This window comes from Thamnophis elegans, chromosome 16 (assembly GCF_009769535.1).
Source record: "Thamnophis elegans isolate rThaEle1 chromosome 16, rThaEle1.pri, whole genome shotgun sequence".
NCBI classification, from domain to species: domain Eukaryota; kingdom Metazoa; phylum Chordata; class Lepidosauria; order Squamata; family Colubridae; genus Thamnophis; species Thamnophis elegans.
In genome coordinates this window covers 22814287-22832257 of record NC_045556.1, presented here as the reverse complement: position 1 = coordinate 22832257, position 17971 = coordinate 22814287, and the positions used below count along the sequence as shown (strand labels likewise).

Below are 17971 nucleotides of genomic sequence, written 5' to 3'. Positions count from 1 at the left end.
TTCCAGAGTAGAAAATTGGGATGGCACAGCAACAAGAGGAGGTTGTAGCCTTGGGATAGGATAGTGTATCTGTATGCTGCAAATTGTTGCCAAAGTCTAAGCAGGGTTTTCTTAAGCCTGCGTGAGCACAAGAGCAGCATATATTTTAAGTGTGTATCTCAGGGGTGTCCAACCTTGGAAACTTTAGGATCTCTGGACCTTAACTTCAAGAATTTCCCAGCCAGCATGATGCATATACAAAGGCTCCCAATGCTTTCTGAATTAACGGCAAGGTGAGCATGAAATGAAAAATAAAGAGAGGGCGGGGATTATTTTGGAGGTTCCAAAATAACAGTTTTTACTTTGCAAACCAGAGCTTGAAATTGCTTGATATTTTTGGCTAAGGGGCATTTCCCAAAAGCCGACTGTTCCCAATTCCAAGATTTGGCTGGATCACCATCCCAGTAAGAGGAAATCTCTACAGATACCAGATCCCTAATAGGATTCCAAAATGCTGAAGTGTTCCTTGAATTGCCTTTATTAATGTCGTTAACAAAGAAGAGAAGCCTTTTTGCTGCATCTCTCACCTGCTTTTTGTTACTCGGAGCAGTAAGGAACTTCTGAGCTTTCCTCCTTCGATGGGGAAGGAAGCATCCATCAAGGGCAGTTATGGCTGCTCTCCACTAAAATGCACTTTTCCTTTCAATCTGCCCTCAGCTAAAGAATTTCAACAAATGCAGCAAGCACAACAATGCAACTCTTTCTGGGTGTAGAAAAGAATCATGAATTGCACATTCATTTGATGAAGTCCACTTGAGAGCACTCAGAAAGAGTGATAAAATGCTTCCCTTCGTTGCCACAGATTTTGGTGTCATCCAGTGAATCTGCAGAACAAAAGGCAATGGTAACAAACATGGGGGAGGACTAAAAAAAACATTTTAACTGCCTTGGATGGGAGGCTTACTTATGAGGGCTCTTTCAGGTTACAGGGGAATTTTATTGACATAATTTCTTCTGGGGAGATACATCCATGGCTCAAGATTAGAGCCAAGGTGGCGCAGTGGTTAAATGCAGCACTGCAGGCTACTGCTAGATCAGCAGGTCAGCGGTTCAAATCTCACCGGCTCAGGGTTGACTCAGCCTTCCATCCTTCCGAGGTGGGTAAAATGAGGACCCAGATTGTTGGGGGCAATATGCTGACTCTCTGTAAACCGCTTAGAGAGGCCTGAAAGGCCTATGAAGCGGTATATAAGTCTACTGCTATTGCTATTGCTATTTGGACAGTCTCTCAGCTATGAAGCCAATTAAAATTATGCAAAACAAGAAAGTCAGAATCTATTCACTCTGGAAACTAACTTCCCCAAACATAAGAAGAAAATAGGACAGAAGGTCAACTATGGGTTCTAGTTATTTTAACCAAAAGGAAAACAAAACAAGGGCATTCTTCTCATAGACAGAAAACACAATTTTATCTAGATCTGTGGATGCCACCTGTTAGAATAGAACACCCAAAACAAATAGAAAGATGGATAAGTTCCATAGATAAGAAGCCAGAGAATAAACAGAGGGACACAAAATATTATATGCCACATGCCACCAAGTGATCTGCTAATTAATTCCAGAAGTAAATTTCAAAACAGGGCTTTGATTACAATAGCAGCGGTAATGAATAAAACATAAAAGCTAATGGCATTCTAGATTCCAGACTGCAAAAGTTCCTCACCTCCATTGGCTGGCTGCAGGTGTGCAGTTGGAGGGGTGTTGCTAAGTTGCCATATTGTTTTCACCCTTTTTGGTCCTTGACCGCTGCTGATTGCCACTCTCCATATCTGAGGATGAGCACTGTAAAAAAAAAAAAAAAAAGGTAAGAATTGAACCATATTAAAGAGGTGCATATATTTGGAAAGCTCGGTGGTAAAACCTAAGGGTCTCCTGCAGGTAGCCAGATCTCAAGACTACCTCTAAATATTGTAGCTACAAAGGAAAGCCGAGAGCCTTAAGTCAGAGAGATAGATGCCTTACAACTGCTTCCAGTCAGCTGAGACAGGGAGTAAAGGTCAAGCTGTCAGCCACCCCATTAAGTGGGGCTCAGTCTTCTCCCCATTACTATTTAACACCCAGATGAAATGACTGGGACAGGTTATTTTTAGGATGGGGTGAGGTATCACCAATATGCTAATAATATATCCAAAGTAGGCTGACAGGGGACAAGTAGAAATCCTCACTTGCTACCTGCAAACTGTTAGGTCTGAATAGGGATCCTAGCTTGGATCTGGATGCCAGTTTAAGTCCCGAGACAGTTGTCAGACGCAAAGAATCAGAACAACTCTGTGAATGGGCCAAAATTGTTTGGTTATTGATCACCTATTTATCAGAATCTTGCAAAACTGACTGCAAACCCCTGAGAAACTGGGAATAGACTTTCATAGCCTGGCCTCTGTTGTTTCCTCCCCTGGAAAAAGATTCCATAACAGGATGTCTTTTTACTCCCTCCGTTCTCCCTTGGCAGGTATTTCCCACACAATAATTCATCGTTGACTCTGGAAAGGAGAGTGCTTTGACAAATGGAACTGGACACTCCTTGGGGAATCTTGGGATTCAACTTGAACAGGACCTGGAAGTTGTAGCCAGGAGAGCGGGTGAATAACTCCGTCTGGTGCAGCAATGGTGGCCTTTCCTTGATTAGCTGACTTTACTCAGTCTCATCACAGATGGATTACTGTATTATGTTCTAAGTGGGACTGTACTGGAAGACCAACTGGAAACTACAGCTAGCGCAGCATCCAGGAGCCCAGGTAATAATGAGCACACTGTGGTTTGTCCATCCACCCCATTATAACGAGAGTTGCACTGGCAGTCTGTTAAGTTCTGAGTGCAATTCAGGGTGCTGGTTGTTACCTCTGAAGCCCTACATGACATTACAAATGTCATACTACTGCCCACCTTTACCTGACAATTATTATTACTTCTATGCCAATTGATCGGCTTTAATTCCCTGAGGACTTAACTTACTTTTGGTAAAATTCCTTCAACAAACTTGTCCTGACTGGTAGCTGAAATGCATGCTTTTCATTCAGAGGATTTTCTTTATAATAATTGATACAAGATCTACAAAAACAAAAACATTTTCACACCATAAATTCTTAGAAAAATATATTAGAGAACATGTAGATTACAATGTAAATCAAAACCAGTGGCATCTTCCGATTTCTGTTCAATACATGCAATTATATTTATATTTAATATATATTTATATTTAATATTATAAATAGCAATTTATAGATATTATGACGAACATGCAAAAGTAGCACGTAACTGAACACAATGGAGACTCATGACTCTAACAGCTTTCAGGAAGAAGAAACTTGGACTGAACTGAAGAAAAAGCAAACGACACTAATTATACCCAAGCTGGGAAGTTCACCCACAAGGTAGCCTACATGAGCCAAAGAATAAGCAGATCAAAACAAGTAGGCAAAGCTAGGCCAAAAACTAAAGTTGATTCTATTTTTCATACTTAATCAAATGCAATACATATGATCACTTTCCAGTCATATCAAATACATTTCTGTGTTATATCAGATTAAGTTTTTACTTTGGTAAGAAACAGGGATACACAAGTCTCAAAATATTTGTTCTGTGACAATTGAGAAGTCTTTTAAGTTTGAAAGGGATTTAAGTTTTTCAGGGATTGCTCTGAACTTTAAACCCTTGCAAAAAAATGGATCTCACATCCAAACTTTCAATTTCAAAGTATATTCGCCATTCAATACTCCTTGGAGATGGTTTTTAAATAGCATACATCAGGGAGAACTCTCTTTTCAAAAATAAATTATGTTGTGACTTTAGGGGCATAATGGGAAGAATAAAGTTTCTTCCCCCGCCTCTTGATTTAACACAAAGATAGGAATTGAAAATGAGGGCAAGAATGAAATGCCACTTTTAAAGGATCAAAACAATTCAGTAGCTATTAATTTATGGTGTTCCCCATACTGCTGAAATATTCCTTTAGCCTTCTTTCTCCCAGTGCAGAAAGAAGCGTAGAAGCTGCACACTTTTTGCACAACTCTGTGAAGCAAAACCACGCCAAACATCACATTATTCAAGGGAACCCTCTTATTAAGCGAAAGTTGCTGGCAAGCAATTACTGTGTGAGAAAGATGAGGTTCTCTTGCTCTAGTTTGATAAGATTCATGCAGTTGTCCACAATTTCCAACATGTGGTGTAGTTTCTGGATACGATGAGCCTGTTCCTGAAGACCTACTGAAGTGGACATGAAGTAGTCCTTTGAAAGAGATAGCAGAGGACAAGCATCAGGAGCTATTGACAGCATCTGTAATCTTAATCAAAGGCTAACTTTCCTAAGGATTGGGTAAATAACAATATGTAGGCAGCCTCAGTTGCAAAAATCTAGTAAGAATCTCCCCAATGCCCTCCACGCCAGACATCTGTCGCTATTCAACTCTCAAGTAGAGTAGTTCTCGACAGCCATTTTTAGCAACCATTCAAAGTTACAACGGTGCTGAAAAAGTGACGTACGACCGGGTTTCTTTCCCACTTTTAAGCATTACAGCATCTCCATGGTCATGTGATCAAAACCCAGGCACTTGGCAACCAGCAGAGTCCCAGAGTCATGTGATTGTTCTTTGCGCCCTTCCTCACTGGCTTCCAACAAGCGATCAATGGGGTACTTAGATTTACTTAATGGTCTTGTGATTCACTTAATAACTGTAGCAAAAAAGGTCATAAAATTGGATGTGACTCATTTAACAACCACTCTGCTTAGCAATGGAAATTCTGGTCCCAGTTGTGTTCATAAGTCAAGAACTATTTATATAATATTATTTGGAAAGTGGGGACTATGACTTACCAAATGAGTCCGTATGGCAAATTCTTTGCCTGAAACACAAAAAATATAATTTGTATCACAATTTCATACAAAATAAATGCTAAAAGCTGCAATGAAAGCCTTCATTTATTACAAAATTAGAAAACCAAAAGCTGGAGACAATGACATTTGCCTCCATGTTTGCATTATTGGGACCCTCTGAAAAACTGAAAGAAAAACTGGAATTAGAGACAGCTAAAGAGTTTTTCCTTCCCTAGTTCAGAGTTTGGCAGGGCAAAGTGACTGTGGGGAGGCATCCAGCAATGTCAGATAATCAAATTTGTTCAGAAAAAGTTTCTATTTGTTAGTTTGTAAATTAAATCAATACATTTGATCTCTGATAAGTAATTTGCTCACCCTTGGTATTAGTTGACAAGATACTAATATCTTGTTTTTTTTAAACAGAAAGATAAATCATTTGGATACAACTACCCAAAATCAGGATGGGTAGCCAACATACCCACAAAATAGCTGATATAGTCTCTCTTCATTTTATCCATGCCTATTTCTAGAAGCATCTGAATGGGAGAATCTCCATCAAGAGAAACTGTTTCCATTTTCCCATGATAAGACTGCTTGATCAATTTGCTCAGTAAACTGTTACTTTCTTGATGAATCTACAAAGAAAACAAATGTTTTACATAGATCCTCCTGCTCTATATAGTATACCCTGAAATATCTCAAAATAGCTATTGAAATAAATCTAATTTGAAATATTCCACATTTTAAGTGTACAAAATAATCCTGCTCCCACCGTTCAACCAAAATATAGTTGCCAACCAGCACCCCCAGTCTCATGATAAGCTCAGTTTGGAAAAGAATCACAAAAGAATATTTGAGACTCCCTCATGCACAGGGCACAGATTAAAGAGCCAAGGTGGCGCAGTGGTTAAATGCAGCACTGCAGGCTACTGCTAGATCAGCAGGTCAGCGGTTCAAATCTCACCGGCTCAGGGTTGACTCAGCCTTCCATCCTTCTGAGGTGGGTAAAATGAGGACCCAGATTGTTGGGGACAATATGCTGACTCTCTGTAAACCGCTTAGAGAGGCCTGAAAGGCCTATGAAGCGGTATATAAGTCTACTGCTATTGCTATTGCTATTGCTAAATCAGAATAAAAAAGGTTGAAGCACAGAGATGGAATCGTGGAAGGATGGGGGATTAGAAGATGGAAAGAGGGAAGGAGTGTGTTATCCAGCCCAAGCCTCAGAAGCAAATCTCCTGAAAAAGGAAGGAAAGATATTGTCTGGGGAAATGTAAGACATCAGATTAAAAACACTTCCACGCGATGGGGTGTTAATCACATGGTTGTGGCTGCCATCTTGAATTTTTGAGCACCACCTGAGTAGATATAAATGCTGTAAAGATCAGCAGGAAGAAAAAGGAAAACAAACTAAGTCCTTTGAGTACCTAACATTATTTCTAACAATTAAGTACATATACTTGGCCAGGAAAGACTATTTGACTGGATTGATATCTCCTAGCAAGCCACATTTTATTTAACTGGTTTGGGAAATCTGGAGTTTAACGGGAATTAGACCTAAACCAGAATTAAAAAAAAAAACACATGATACTGTTGTGCCATAATAGGATGCTAATGCCTATTATGTCCGACTAGTGAACCCAAATAGTGAAACCAAAATCTAAGGGATCTGATTTCTATTAAGTGCTCAATGTAATATTATTAAGAAGATTTGAGGATGGAGGACTCATTAACCTCTATCAAGCAATCCCAAACCAGGGAGTTCCTAATTTATACAATTCTCATTTTTTTAAAAACATCCATCTATAGGACATGCCTTCTCTCCCCAGCCCCATGTGGTTCTCCAGCCCTCCCCTTTCCTGAAGTGGCTAAAGCTGCCCTATCTTCACAAATTTTTCTGAAGGTAGCACAGCTTTAGCTACATGTAGTGAGTGGCTGGGTCTGAAAATAAGAAAGCAAATTCAGTGGGATGCTGGGAACAACAGGTGAAAGGTTGGTGGGAGAGAAGGCAAATGAATGCTTGCTGAGGCTTTCTGGGCATGGCAGCACCTGCAGAGCACTGCAGTTGTTTGGGGTGGGAGTTGTGCCACCTCACAAGGCAGGGTACAGGGCAGCCAAAAGAGCAGAGATGGGGGGGGAGGCAGGTTTGGGGGGTGGGTGTTGAAGTGCCTCTGTGGTCATAAGGGCAAGTGGGCTGCCAAGTGGTTGAATACTGATCATGTGACATGGAACTGCTGCAACTGCTGTAATTTGAGCACAGGTCGTAAGGCCATTTTTCAGTTCCCTCATAATTTCAAACGGTCACTGAACAAATGGTCGTCAGTCAAGGAATACCTGTAACTGCATTCCGCTTGGGTTTTGATTTGGTTTTGCCTAGTTCTTGGTCCTAATCTTGCCCTGGTTTTAGAGGGTGCAGCCCTTTGCACATCGCATCACCTGCAATGTGCAAAGGCTGGTTCGAAAAGGCTGGGCATGCTGAAGAACAGTATGGCTCTGCCTGCATTCCAGGTTTGTTACTCCGACTCACCCATGTCTGCAGTTCTCCATGCTGAAGGGCTCTTATTACCAACGAAAAACACTTCACCAGTTCCTCATGCGAAGCAACATCTGGGGGACGGGGGGAGTCAAGTATTAAATAAAGCAGTAACCAAACTCAACGTAGACCAGGTAAATTAATAGAAATCCTTCCCTGGTCCCCTTAAAGACAGCATCTCAAATTTTTTTGAGACAGAACCTAGAAACATACATACTTCTCCATATATTGCACCACAGCAGTTCAAGGAAATCAAGGTCTCTGCGCTGATTAAAATGCGTTTTCATGGAACCATTGATTGTTGTAGTGTTATCCTGGAAAATTAACAAAGGGAAAATGAATTTCAAATTGAAACAGGAATTACTATTTTAGTTATTTAAACATCACAGTTCAAAGAAATTTTGTAACCATATATTTATGTGATTAAGAAAACTAGAAATAGAATTTTAAAGGTTCAAAATAACAAAGTGCATTAAAAAACTATGAAGGTGGAAGGAAATATAACACACTTTTGCCATCAACTCTCCAAGAAAGGGTGATTGACACTTCTAATATAACTTCTGCCATTTCTAGTCCCCTCCCAGCATTCCATTTAAGTTTAGAGGTGTTGAGTAACAAAATGGCCACTGCAGGAGGCAGTTGCTAAACAACGACTACTTATATCAGGCTTGCAAATAGGTTTCCCAAAAGAATGTCTGTTATTTTTGCCATTCTAGTTGAAGCAAAACTCACTGAAAGCTTCAATATTGAAACAGTCTTCAGTCAATCTAGAGTTCTGAGGGAATATTTTTCTACTCACTATCTTACCAAATACCTCAGTATCATCTTCATTTTCAGTATCATCATCTTTTAAGTCTAAAAGAAAAAAAAAAGAAAGCTATGTACTATGGCCATCAGCTTTAATACAATGGAACATACTTTGCTGTCATGAAACTTTGGCTGGAGGGAACATTTCCTGAATACATCAATTTGTGATGATGTGGCACACTTGCCTACATGCCACGTATTGGCTCATATGTGGTATTTTCTTTTTGGGATTAACATGCTGTGTGAATGCAGCCACTCTAGTTTATTCAGCAGACCAATGCAAACACAGCCATTACAGATATTTCAGTTAAGACTTCAAGGGAATTATTTCCAAAATGCTTAGCATTACCTTTCAAAAGTTTCTGCACTAGTTCAACAGCAGATTTTCTTCCCAGACTCTTCGGACATTTTGTTAGTCCATTCTTCAACGTCTCAGCCAAACTCTAACGCCATCATCCAAAAAGAAAGAAGTCTAAAGTCATGGCTTGATACAGCAGAGTGCAACACACACGGCTATTTAATACAGGCTGCTGCCTGTATTAAACTATCCCATTAAGGGTGTTTGCTCTTCAGCAGAATGCATTACATATACTTGTGTGACCAGATGCACACACACACACACAAAATAAAAATGGTACTGAAATTTCCACAACATTTAAGCATTAACACATTAAAAACATTCATTTAAAGCATGTTTAACAATTCTACCTTGATTCCATTTCAAAGAGGACTGTTGAGTTTTTAGCTCGCAATCATCCTTGCTATTACTCAGCTAAGCATTATTTTCTGACTGGGAAATAATGTTGCAATACTCACCAAGAGAAACTGCAATTCTCTGTTTTGCTCATATACAGAACTCAAGGGGCTCCCAGAGGCCATCTGAAGGGTCTGAAATTTTCAAAAATAAAATGATTTGTGTGTGCGTGCTGGTGTTGTATTCAGGTCTTTTCCTGTGTAAGTTTGATATTGTCTTGGCAACGTTTCGGCGAGGTCTCACTCGCCGTCTTCAGGCTGATGTTTTCGGCTTCGTGTTTGTGTCCATAAAGCGTGATCAGAGCTGCTGTCTTTCTATAAATCTTGGTGGAGTGGGTTGAGTGCTGGCTTTGTTTCAGTAAGTAGATTGATTGGCTGTGTAGTTGTATCATGATTGGTAGATTGGTGCTGGCTGTGTGTCTGTCGTTGTTTTGTTTTGTAACGGCCTGGGTGGTGGGTGGGGCTCATTTGATTAGGGCTGGATTTTTTGTAGATTAGGACAACCCAATGGCTCCCTAGGACACACCATCTACCAGAAAAAAAAAACCAACCGCTAGCTAAAAGCACAATCCCATCACCACCCTGCACAGATCAACTCTGTAGCCAAGACCCTCATCACCAGAACCAAATGCCTAGCCGATAAAGACCACCTGAAAACTGAATTACACACTCTCACAAACGTATTAATCTCCAAAGGATTCCAAAGAAAAACAATTACCAACCTAATCCAAAGGGAGACTCCCCCCCTCCTGAACCGAGACACAGAACAGGACAACGGCATCGTCCTCCTCCCTTACATCAAAGGCACAACAGATAAAATCAGCAAAATTCTCCACAAACACAATATCAAGATAGCCTTCAACACTGACCAAAAAATAGCCAATATCTTAAGAAACCCCAAAGACAAAATCCAGCTAGAAAACCAAGGAGTCTACGAAATACCATGCAAAATCTACCCTGCAACATACATAGGACAAACTACTGTATATACTCGAGTATAAGCCTAGTTTTTCAGCCCACTTTTTGGGCTGAAAAAAGCCGCCTCGGCTTATACTCGAGTCAGTGAAAAATTTGCCCGAAATGGAGGAGAAAAAGGGGTGGGGCCATGCCGCTGGGTGACACTCGTGAATGGCCCAGTGCCCCTGTGAGTTTCCCCTCCCTCTGTGTCAGTTTGACGCGCAGCGCGCACCGCACCATCCCCCCTCCTCACGTTCTAATGTAATGCAGGGCTGTCTTACGATTCCCCTTCCTCCCCCTCCTGCCGCTCTGCAACGATGTCCCACCTCCTCCTTGTTATGGCAAGCAGCCACATAGCGATGTCCCACCTCCTCTGGTACAGTGATCCAATGATAGGAATCACTGTGCCGTGTGTCATAGGAGGCGGGACATCGCTCCCGCGGCTGCACGGGACATCATCATCACAGCGGGACATCAGCATCATGAGGTGAGTGAAGTATTTCATTGAATACACCGCTAGTTTACTGTTTTTCTTTGAAATAAATATTCAAAAACATTATTGGTATCTATTTTTATTTTTGAAATTTACTGGTAGCTGCTGCATTTCCCACCCTAGGCTTATACTCGAGTCAATAGCTTTTCCAGTTTTTTGTGGTAAAATTAGGTGCCTCGGCTTATATTCGGGTCGGCCTATACTCGAGTATATACGGGTAATAGGAGAATAAATGCACTCATCGCAGAACACAAGAACGCAGTCTGAAAAAAAGAAAAAACTTCCTCCTTTTCCAGCACCTTAAAGCTACAGGACACGAAATTGATTTTGAAGAAACCAAATTAATCTCCAAAACTGAACACTTCAACAAGAGAATAATTATGGAAGCTATTGAAATAGAGAAAAAAACCCACAACATGAATAAACGTGACGATACCTCCTGCCTACCAGACATCTGGAAACCAGCCCTAGTCAACAAACCTGCCCCACCCACCACCCAGGCCGTTACAACACAAAGCAACAACGGACACACAGCTAGCACCAATCAGCACCAATCAACGAATCATGATACAATTACACAGCCAATCAATCCACTTACTGAAACAAAGCCAGCATTCCACATACCCTCACCAAGATTTATAGAAAGACGGCAGTTCCAACCATGCTTTACTCACACAAACACAAAGCCGAAAACACCAACTTGAAGATGGCAAGTGAGACCTCGCCGAAACGTTGCCAAGACAATCTCAATCTTACACGGTAAAAGACCCGAATACAACAAGACCAGGATACCTACACCCGTGAAAATGTACAAAAACACACACACACACACAGAGTCTAGGCCTAGAAAGAATGAATCATTTATTTATATTCATTATTTCTTGAATTGCCTTTAAGAGTTTAGGTTTTAAACAAGATCGTTTGCACACTACCTCCTTTACCCAGTTCACAATTAAATGGGTGCTAAATTAGCAGCAACATTTCAGCATCTGTTATCACAGTATTAAAACTGTTAATTTCCTTACCAGCAGAGCAGCAGAGGAGAGGGGAGGGGTTTGCAGCATCATTTTCACACCCTCCCAAGAAAAATCTGCATATATATTTCTCTCCAATGGAATAAGAGAATCCTCCTGAGTCAAGGAGTCCAGTGAAGTGGATTCAAGAAATTCATAACGGGCAAAGCCTGTTATTGTCAGCTAAGATACAAGAGAGTTTATAGCTGTAGCCAGCCAAGCTGAATGGCTGTAGCCATGAAAACATCACATTTTATAAATTACCTTAAAATCAGATTAAGACTGCAATAATAAAAACTCCCTAAAAGCCACAATGAAAACAACGGCTTCTGCATTCAATATATAATGATCCATCATATATTGAACTCAAAGTTATTGTGCTACATAATAAAACACCATATATTAAACTTAGAAATTTTTCAATTGAGGTTTGTTTCATTTTTTTTAAATGTTAGTGTATATTTAGTTGTGAATAAAAATCAAAATAAACATACATCTGAAGCATGATGTCTCATTCTATGTTTTTCTTTCAATTTCTCCAAGTCAATAGAATAATTACTATTTGACACAGGACCTAGGGAAAAAAACTGAATTAAATGAGGACTATCTAATGATCAAAACTAGATAAAAAGCTTTGATTTCATTTTTAAAATCTTCTAATATTAATTCTATTATTCCTATCAGCAGCAAAAATGTAGATGAATACTGTATCAAAAATTATAATTAGCAACCAATAACATACCTCAATTAATCTGTATGTTTGAAGTAGCAGAGAAAAACATATATTGAAAAGTAAAGAGATATTTCCAGAGACTACTTTAAATAACCAATCCTGTTACATACAGTTTTAGCCCACAACTTCAAAAATAACAGTTTGTCTGAATCAATTTGCTAAAACAGGTTTCATTTTAGAAGAAGTACCGCATTTTTCGGAGTATAAAACACACTGGACTATAAGACACATCTTGATTTAGAGGAGGAAAACAAAAAAAAGTAGTTTTTTTGCCTCCACGGGCACTCTCCAGGCCAAAAACAGGTGGGCCTCTGTGGGTCCCGTTTTTGTCCTTCCCAGCATCCAGAAGCACTCTCCAGACTAAAAACGTGCCCAGGGAGGGCAAAAATGGGACCCGCAGAAACCTCCGGAGGCCTAAAATGGGCCCGTATTCACTATATAAGACACACAGACATTTCCACCCACTTTTTTGGTGTGTGTGTCCCATACTCTGAAAAATACGGTATATACCCTAGATTCTGACTTTTAAAAAAACAGGAAAAACATAGTCCAGTTGCCTTTTGAAAAAGCATCTTTCGGACAACCATGACCTAGATGACCAAGACTCTCCCATAGACACTTACCACTGCATGTAACAGTGTGAAGCCTGATTCCCAAAAGGTTATTTCCATTCCTCGAAGGTTCTGCTCCAAGCCAAATAATCTGTTTTGGGTCAGAAGGTTCACATCGTACCCAGAGCGGAGGAAATTGCACTGCATGGTTTATTTGTAGATGTTCCATGTTTGGATTTTGAGACATTGTGTAGAAAGAAATCAATTGCCTATCAATGGTGAAAAGACATTATGGAAGATTACTAATTACAAAATATTTGATGTATTTTTCTTAACCTTTATTTTTTTGTATCCCAAAATAGCTAACATCAATTAAAAAAGAAAGGTAGTATTTATTCCATTAGGTCAGTGATGGCGAACCTATGACACGCGTGTCAGTGCTGACACGCGTAGCCATTTGGGGTGACACGCACAGGATTTCATGCGATTCATCCTCGGCTCCTGCACGGCCGCCGAGGATGAAAGAATCTGTGCTGGAGGAACGGGGGGGCAGGACGTGTGATCTCCCCCGCCCACACTCACTTACTGTATCGCCGCCGCCCCTTTCTGAGCACAGGGGCTGCTGGTAAGGCGTGCGTGCCGTGCGCACACACGTCATCAGCGCGGCGAGGGAGGACCCGCAGGAGAGGAGCGCGGGAACAGTGCGCGCCTCTCTCCAGTCAGGCCGGCACAGAGAGTCTACTCCTGGGACTGTCGGTTACGACCGCACCACAGCAGGGAACAGCGGAGTGCCAACGGGAACTGTGAGCGCCATTTTTGTAGTTTAAACTATAAATTGCGCAAAATTATGTTTTTGTCGAAGTGACACACAACGTGAGTTATGCTCGATTTTTTGCCGATTTTTGACACACCACGCCAAAAAGGTTGCCCATCACTGCATTAGGTACATGAATGCTTATTATACACATACACAAACCAAAGGAATCTTATAATTGTCCTTCTTTAAGGAATTGTTGGTACAAAATTCTACTCACTCGAATATCTAAAGTTGATACCATTTTGTAGAAACTAATATACGTTGAATTATAGCTGTTCTGCTAGGCAGTAAAATTAGTTTTTGCTTTAGGAAGAATAAAGATTAAAATAATCACACAAACATGCATACCTTGCTCTTGAAAGGGCCAAAGGAGATGCTGAAAAATTTTCTTTTGGGAAAGCCTCGGAAACTGAAGGTTCACCATTTTGACATACTTTCAGGCTGCTGGTTTCTTCATATGATCTCTGCAAAAAAGCAGCTGTGCTAGACATTTGCTAAGTTCCAGAAAGGTGGAACATATGGAAGTTATTTACCAACTTACCAGTTTCTCTACAACAAAAAAACTTCCATTTTGGTCCCAAAGCTTTTCTAAGGGATTTGTATGGCCTTCATTGATCAAATGGACTTGTAGGTCAGTCTGGTAAAAAGAAACAAGTTGTTTCCATAATACAGTACTTTTCTCAATCTAAATTTAAAAATAATTTGACTTACAGCACCACATGCTTATACACTGAAAGTATGGAAGGCAAATTTATTGCAATTTGCATTCATGCATATCCTTTCCTTTGCAGCATAGTCTTGCTTCAAAGTAGCAGATGTCAGAATTTCAGACCAGATTTTTCAGTAACTTTCTATAGTCTGGGATCTCCTTAGAGGACCGTGTGTTCCACCAGACTATATAAGAGTTTTAATGTTGATACATACATAACTTAGCAATCATGCTTTATAGCAGACTTCAGGACTTACGAATAGTCCTTCCCTAGCAAAGTAAAATTTATTTAAAGATAATAACCATAGTCATAGAAAAGTAACACAAACCAAGCTACAGAGAAAAGAAATCTATATTTCCTTTCATAGAATATATTCAAATTAATTTGAATCAACAGTCCAAATTTGCAATTTGAATTATACAACATATCTGTTAAGATGACTTGTAACCATATTACAACAACGACTTGTCATTTTTATTATTTATTATACTTATATCCTAAGTTTCCTTCTGGAGTACATATATAGCACTACCTTTCCAAATTTATCCTTACAATAAGAAGGAACATGTCACACTTAAAAATATAAATAAATTAAACTTCATTCAGCATTATACTATATTTTCCCCTTCTAGAATCTATATCTAACATTAAACTATTTAAAATCTTAGCATTTCTAAACTTTACTACCTTTAACTGCACAGCATTTCCTGTAAACCAATACTGTGTTTAAAACACTTAATAGACATACCTCAAAAGTAGAAGGGCCAGTTGTATTGTTCTGCTTTCCTTCCTCATATACTCTGAAATATAAATAGTGATTTACTTATTTTTCTGAATACTGGAAACAGATCTCAAGAGCAAAATGAAATTAATATATTTTCAGAATGTAGCCAATGCTAAAATGCTGTTTGACATGAGATGTGCCTATATACACACGTGCTAATGTTACTTTTAAAGTCAATCTACCATAAAGCAACCTAAAACAAAATAAGAAAATTCTGTCCATCACTTTCCTGCTCATTGCTAGCAGAGGAAAATACAAGACAACTCTACACCATTCTCTTGACTAAATTCCAAAGTATTTGATAAGCACAATGGCAATTACATGCACACAGAAGAAAATAGATACCCATAACAGAGTACTCAATAGTTCTCAAGAACAAATGAAACCATAACTGTGCTTATGCTCTTACTTCAGGTTCCTTTACTTTACAGACCTGTGAAAGTCATAAATATGAGGATTGGTTGAAACTTTTTCATCACAGTTATAACTGTGGTTGCTAAACAAGCCTATTACATGAGGACTACCAATAAACTATAAAGGTTCCAGCTAATATTCACAATGCATTTTGTAAACTACTACAGTTCTAGTATCTGGTCTGTCTACAGATAGACAAATATTAGATTTGCCTAATACTTCCTGTAACACACAACTTTCCACATTGCCTGTAGCTTCGGAAATGTATGTATGAATGAAAAAATAGTTGATTTTTGTTCTATTAAAAAGTGGGGTTAGTCTTGGCTAGTACTTGGATGGGACACTCTCAAGAAATCCTAGGGCAATAGTCTAGACTGGGAAATTTTATAAACACCTCAGAAAAATCCAGCTGGTGAACTTCGGCCAGTTACTCTCTCTCAACCCTAGGAAGAAAGCAGAAGGAAGCCATTTCCAAACATTTTGCTAAGAAAACTGCAGGGTCTAGTCTAGACAGTCATCAGGAGTCAACTGACTCAACGCCCCCCGAAAACTCCTAACACTCTTTCTATACTTTGGGCAGAATCAGCTGCCTCCTTTGACTTTGGTTCCTCCACAATGGAGCCAAAACTTTTCATTGCTAATTGAAGGCAATTGTTGAGTTTTGCCCCATTTTATGCCCTGTTTCCAGTTGTTAAATGAATCACTGCAATTATTAAGTTAGTAACATGGTTAAGTGAATCTGGCTTCCACATTGACTTTACTTGTCAGAAGGTTGCAAAAGGGGATCACATGACCTCCCAGGGCATTGCAATGGTCTTAAGTATGAACCAGTTGCCAAGTATCTGAATTTTGATGACGTGACCATGGAGATGCTGCAGGGGCCATCAATGTGAAAAACAGCCATGTGTGAAAAACGACCATTTTTTTCAGTCCTGTTGTAACTTTGAACGGTCACTAAGTGAATTATTGTAACTCAAGGACTACCTGTATTAGCATTTACTGAGAGCTGGAGAGAAACCATCAGGGTCCTCTTTAATTGGTTACAGTGTGTTAATCTTTCCTTAGTTTTGTCAAGGTATATATTACCTGTATTTTTTGGAGTATGAGATGCACCAGAGTATAAGATGCACCAAGATTTTGAAGAGGTAAATTTAAAAAAAACATTTTTGCACTCTGCAGACCTCCCAAACCCTCTGCACACCTCATTTTTTGTGAAAAACTGGCTATGCAGAGAGTTTGAGAGGCCTGCTCCTGGGGGCTGGGGGGGCAAAAATGAGCAAAAAAGTCAAGTTTTTCATGAAAATGGGCCAGTTCTCCCCCCCCCCCTAAAAAGGGCAAGCATAGCCTTTAGGAGGCTTGTAGGGGCTGGGCAAACACGACCAAAAATAACTGTTTTTTGCAAAACCAAGCCCGTTTGTTGCCCCAAAAACGGTATGCATAGCCTTTAGGAAGCTTACAGGTTGGGGGGGGGGGGAAACGGTCCATTTTTTGTTCTTTTTTGTCCTCCCCAGCCCCCAGGAGGACTTTGCAGGCCTCCCAAACCCTCTGCACGTCCATTTTTAGGAGGCCAAAATGCTGTATTCAGTGTATAAGACACACCCAGATTTTCACCCCCTTTTTGGGGGGAAAAGGGTGCGTCTTATACTCCGAAATTACAGGTCCATTTTTTTCACAGGCTTCACTGAAAGCCACCACAGATTCCAGCCCACTCCAGTATTTTCACACTGGGCTTTTACAGGATGGAACCTGGGTTCAAATCTTCCCTCAGAGTTAATAGCCATCCCTGTCCAGGAATGGAATGGGTTCCAAAAATAATTGCAAAATAACTAAATCTGGATAATTTCATTTACTTTATTTTTTAAAATTAGTTATATGAAGCAAAAGAGTTCCAGCAGGAACCTAAAGGCAATTATTTGAATGGCAGATTTTTATTACCCAGAGAATAAAAATAAACTAGATCATAATAATCGCCCTATTACTGTATTACAAGGCTAGTAAGGCTCACTCCTGGTGTTTCACTTTTTCCCTCCCTTTTTATAATCATCTCTTAAGCTGGAGACCCGTGAACCTCACCGCTACCCTTTCAAGCCTACCTCGCTGGGTTGTTGTGAAGATTAAAGCGGAGAGCTAAAAACCCTATTCTTTTTTTTGAACAGTTTCAAGATGAGAGGAGGACGGGCCCACTTACTGCACGAGGAAGCTGTGGAAGCGGAGGATGCCCTCCTGCCTCCGCCGCGAATCCATCCCAGAACCGCCGCCTCAGAGACGGCCAGCAGCCCGGACGCCGCGCACATGCGCAGTCGCTTCCTGTAGCTCAAACTTGCGCGCCAGAACTACTTCCCAACACCCGTGGGTGCCTGAGAAATCTCTCCGCCGAAGAGAGACGCCTGCCGGATCCTTTCTCTCTCTTCCCCCTCCCCCAAGAAGATAATCCCGACATCTTCGGAGGAGACTTTAAACGGAGAATGCGGCTGGAAAAGATTTTTTCCCCTTCATCTTCACTAGACGAGGACATCAGAACGGAAAGAGAAGAAAACACGGGCGAGCTGCCGACTGA

At 40.2% G+C, this 17971-nt stretch overlaps 1 protein-coding gene across 3 annotated transcripts; it reads right to left on the bottom strand.

The window, feature by feature from the left end:
* Positions 1 to 262: 262 nt before the first annotated feature.
* ZWILCH (zwilch kinetochore protein) lies at positions 263 to 17930 on the bottom strand. 3 transcript variants are annotated; one of them, XM_032233093.1, is made up of 18 exons: positions 17603 to 17930; positions 14965 to 15016; positions 14048 to 14143; positions 13855 to 13970; positions 12762 to 12958; positions 11900 to 11979; positions 11418 to 11588; positions 9006 to 9077; positions 8539 to 8632; positions 8182 to 8237; positions 7600 to 7696; positions 7377 to 7456; positions 5328 to 5484; positions 4850 to 4878; positions 4128 to 4264; positions 2992 to 3087; positions 1703 to 1821; positions 263 to 863 (listed from the first exon to the last, which is right to left on the bottom strand). In XM_032233093.1, the coding sequence occupies exons 1-18, from the start codon at positions 17656 to 17658 to the stop codon at positions 775 to 777; spliced, it is 1794 nt and encodes a 597-aa protein (XP_032088984.1). In that variant the 5' UTR covers positions 17659 to 17930; the 3' UTR covers positions 263 to 774. The 3 variants fall into 3 exon arrangements, with proteins under 3 accessions (XP_032088984.1, XP_032088986.1, XP_032088985.1); XM_032233095.1 differs by lacking the exon at positions 17603 to 17930 and adding an exon at positions 17508 to 17524; XM_032233094.1 differs by having other exon boundaries at positions 264 to 863; positions 8197 to 8237.
* Between the last annotated feature and the right edge of the window lie 41 nt (positions 17931 to 17971).

Excerpts from the sequence above, each read along its gene's own strand:
- ZWILCH (XM_032233093.1), bottom strand. The coding sequence starts at position 17,658 with ATGGATTCGCGGCGGAGGCAGGAGGGCATCCTCCGCTTCCACAGCTTC. Across the intron at positions 14,144-14,964 it reads CTGGCCCTTCTACTTTTGAG|ACTGACCTACAAGTCCATTT; the intron begins GTATGTCTATTA and ends TCTTTTTACCAG. Across the intron at positions 13,971-14,047 it reads TTTTTGTTGTAGAGAAACTG|AGATCATATGAAGAAACCAG; the intron begins GTAAGTTGGTAA and ends GCTTTTTTGCAG.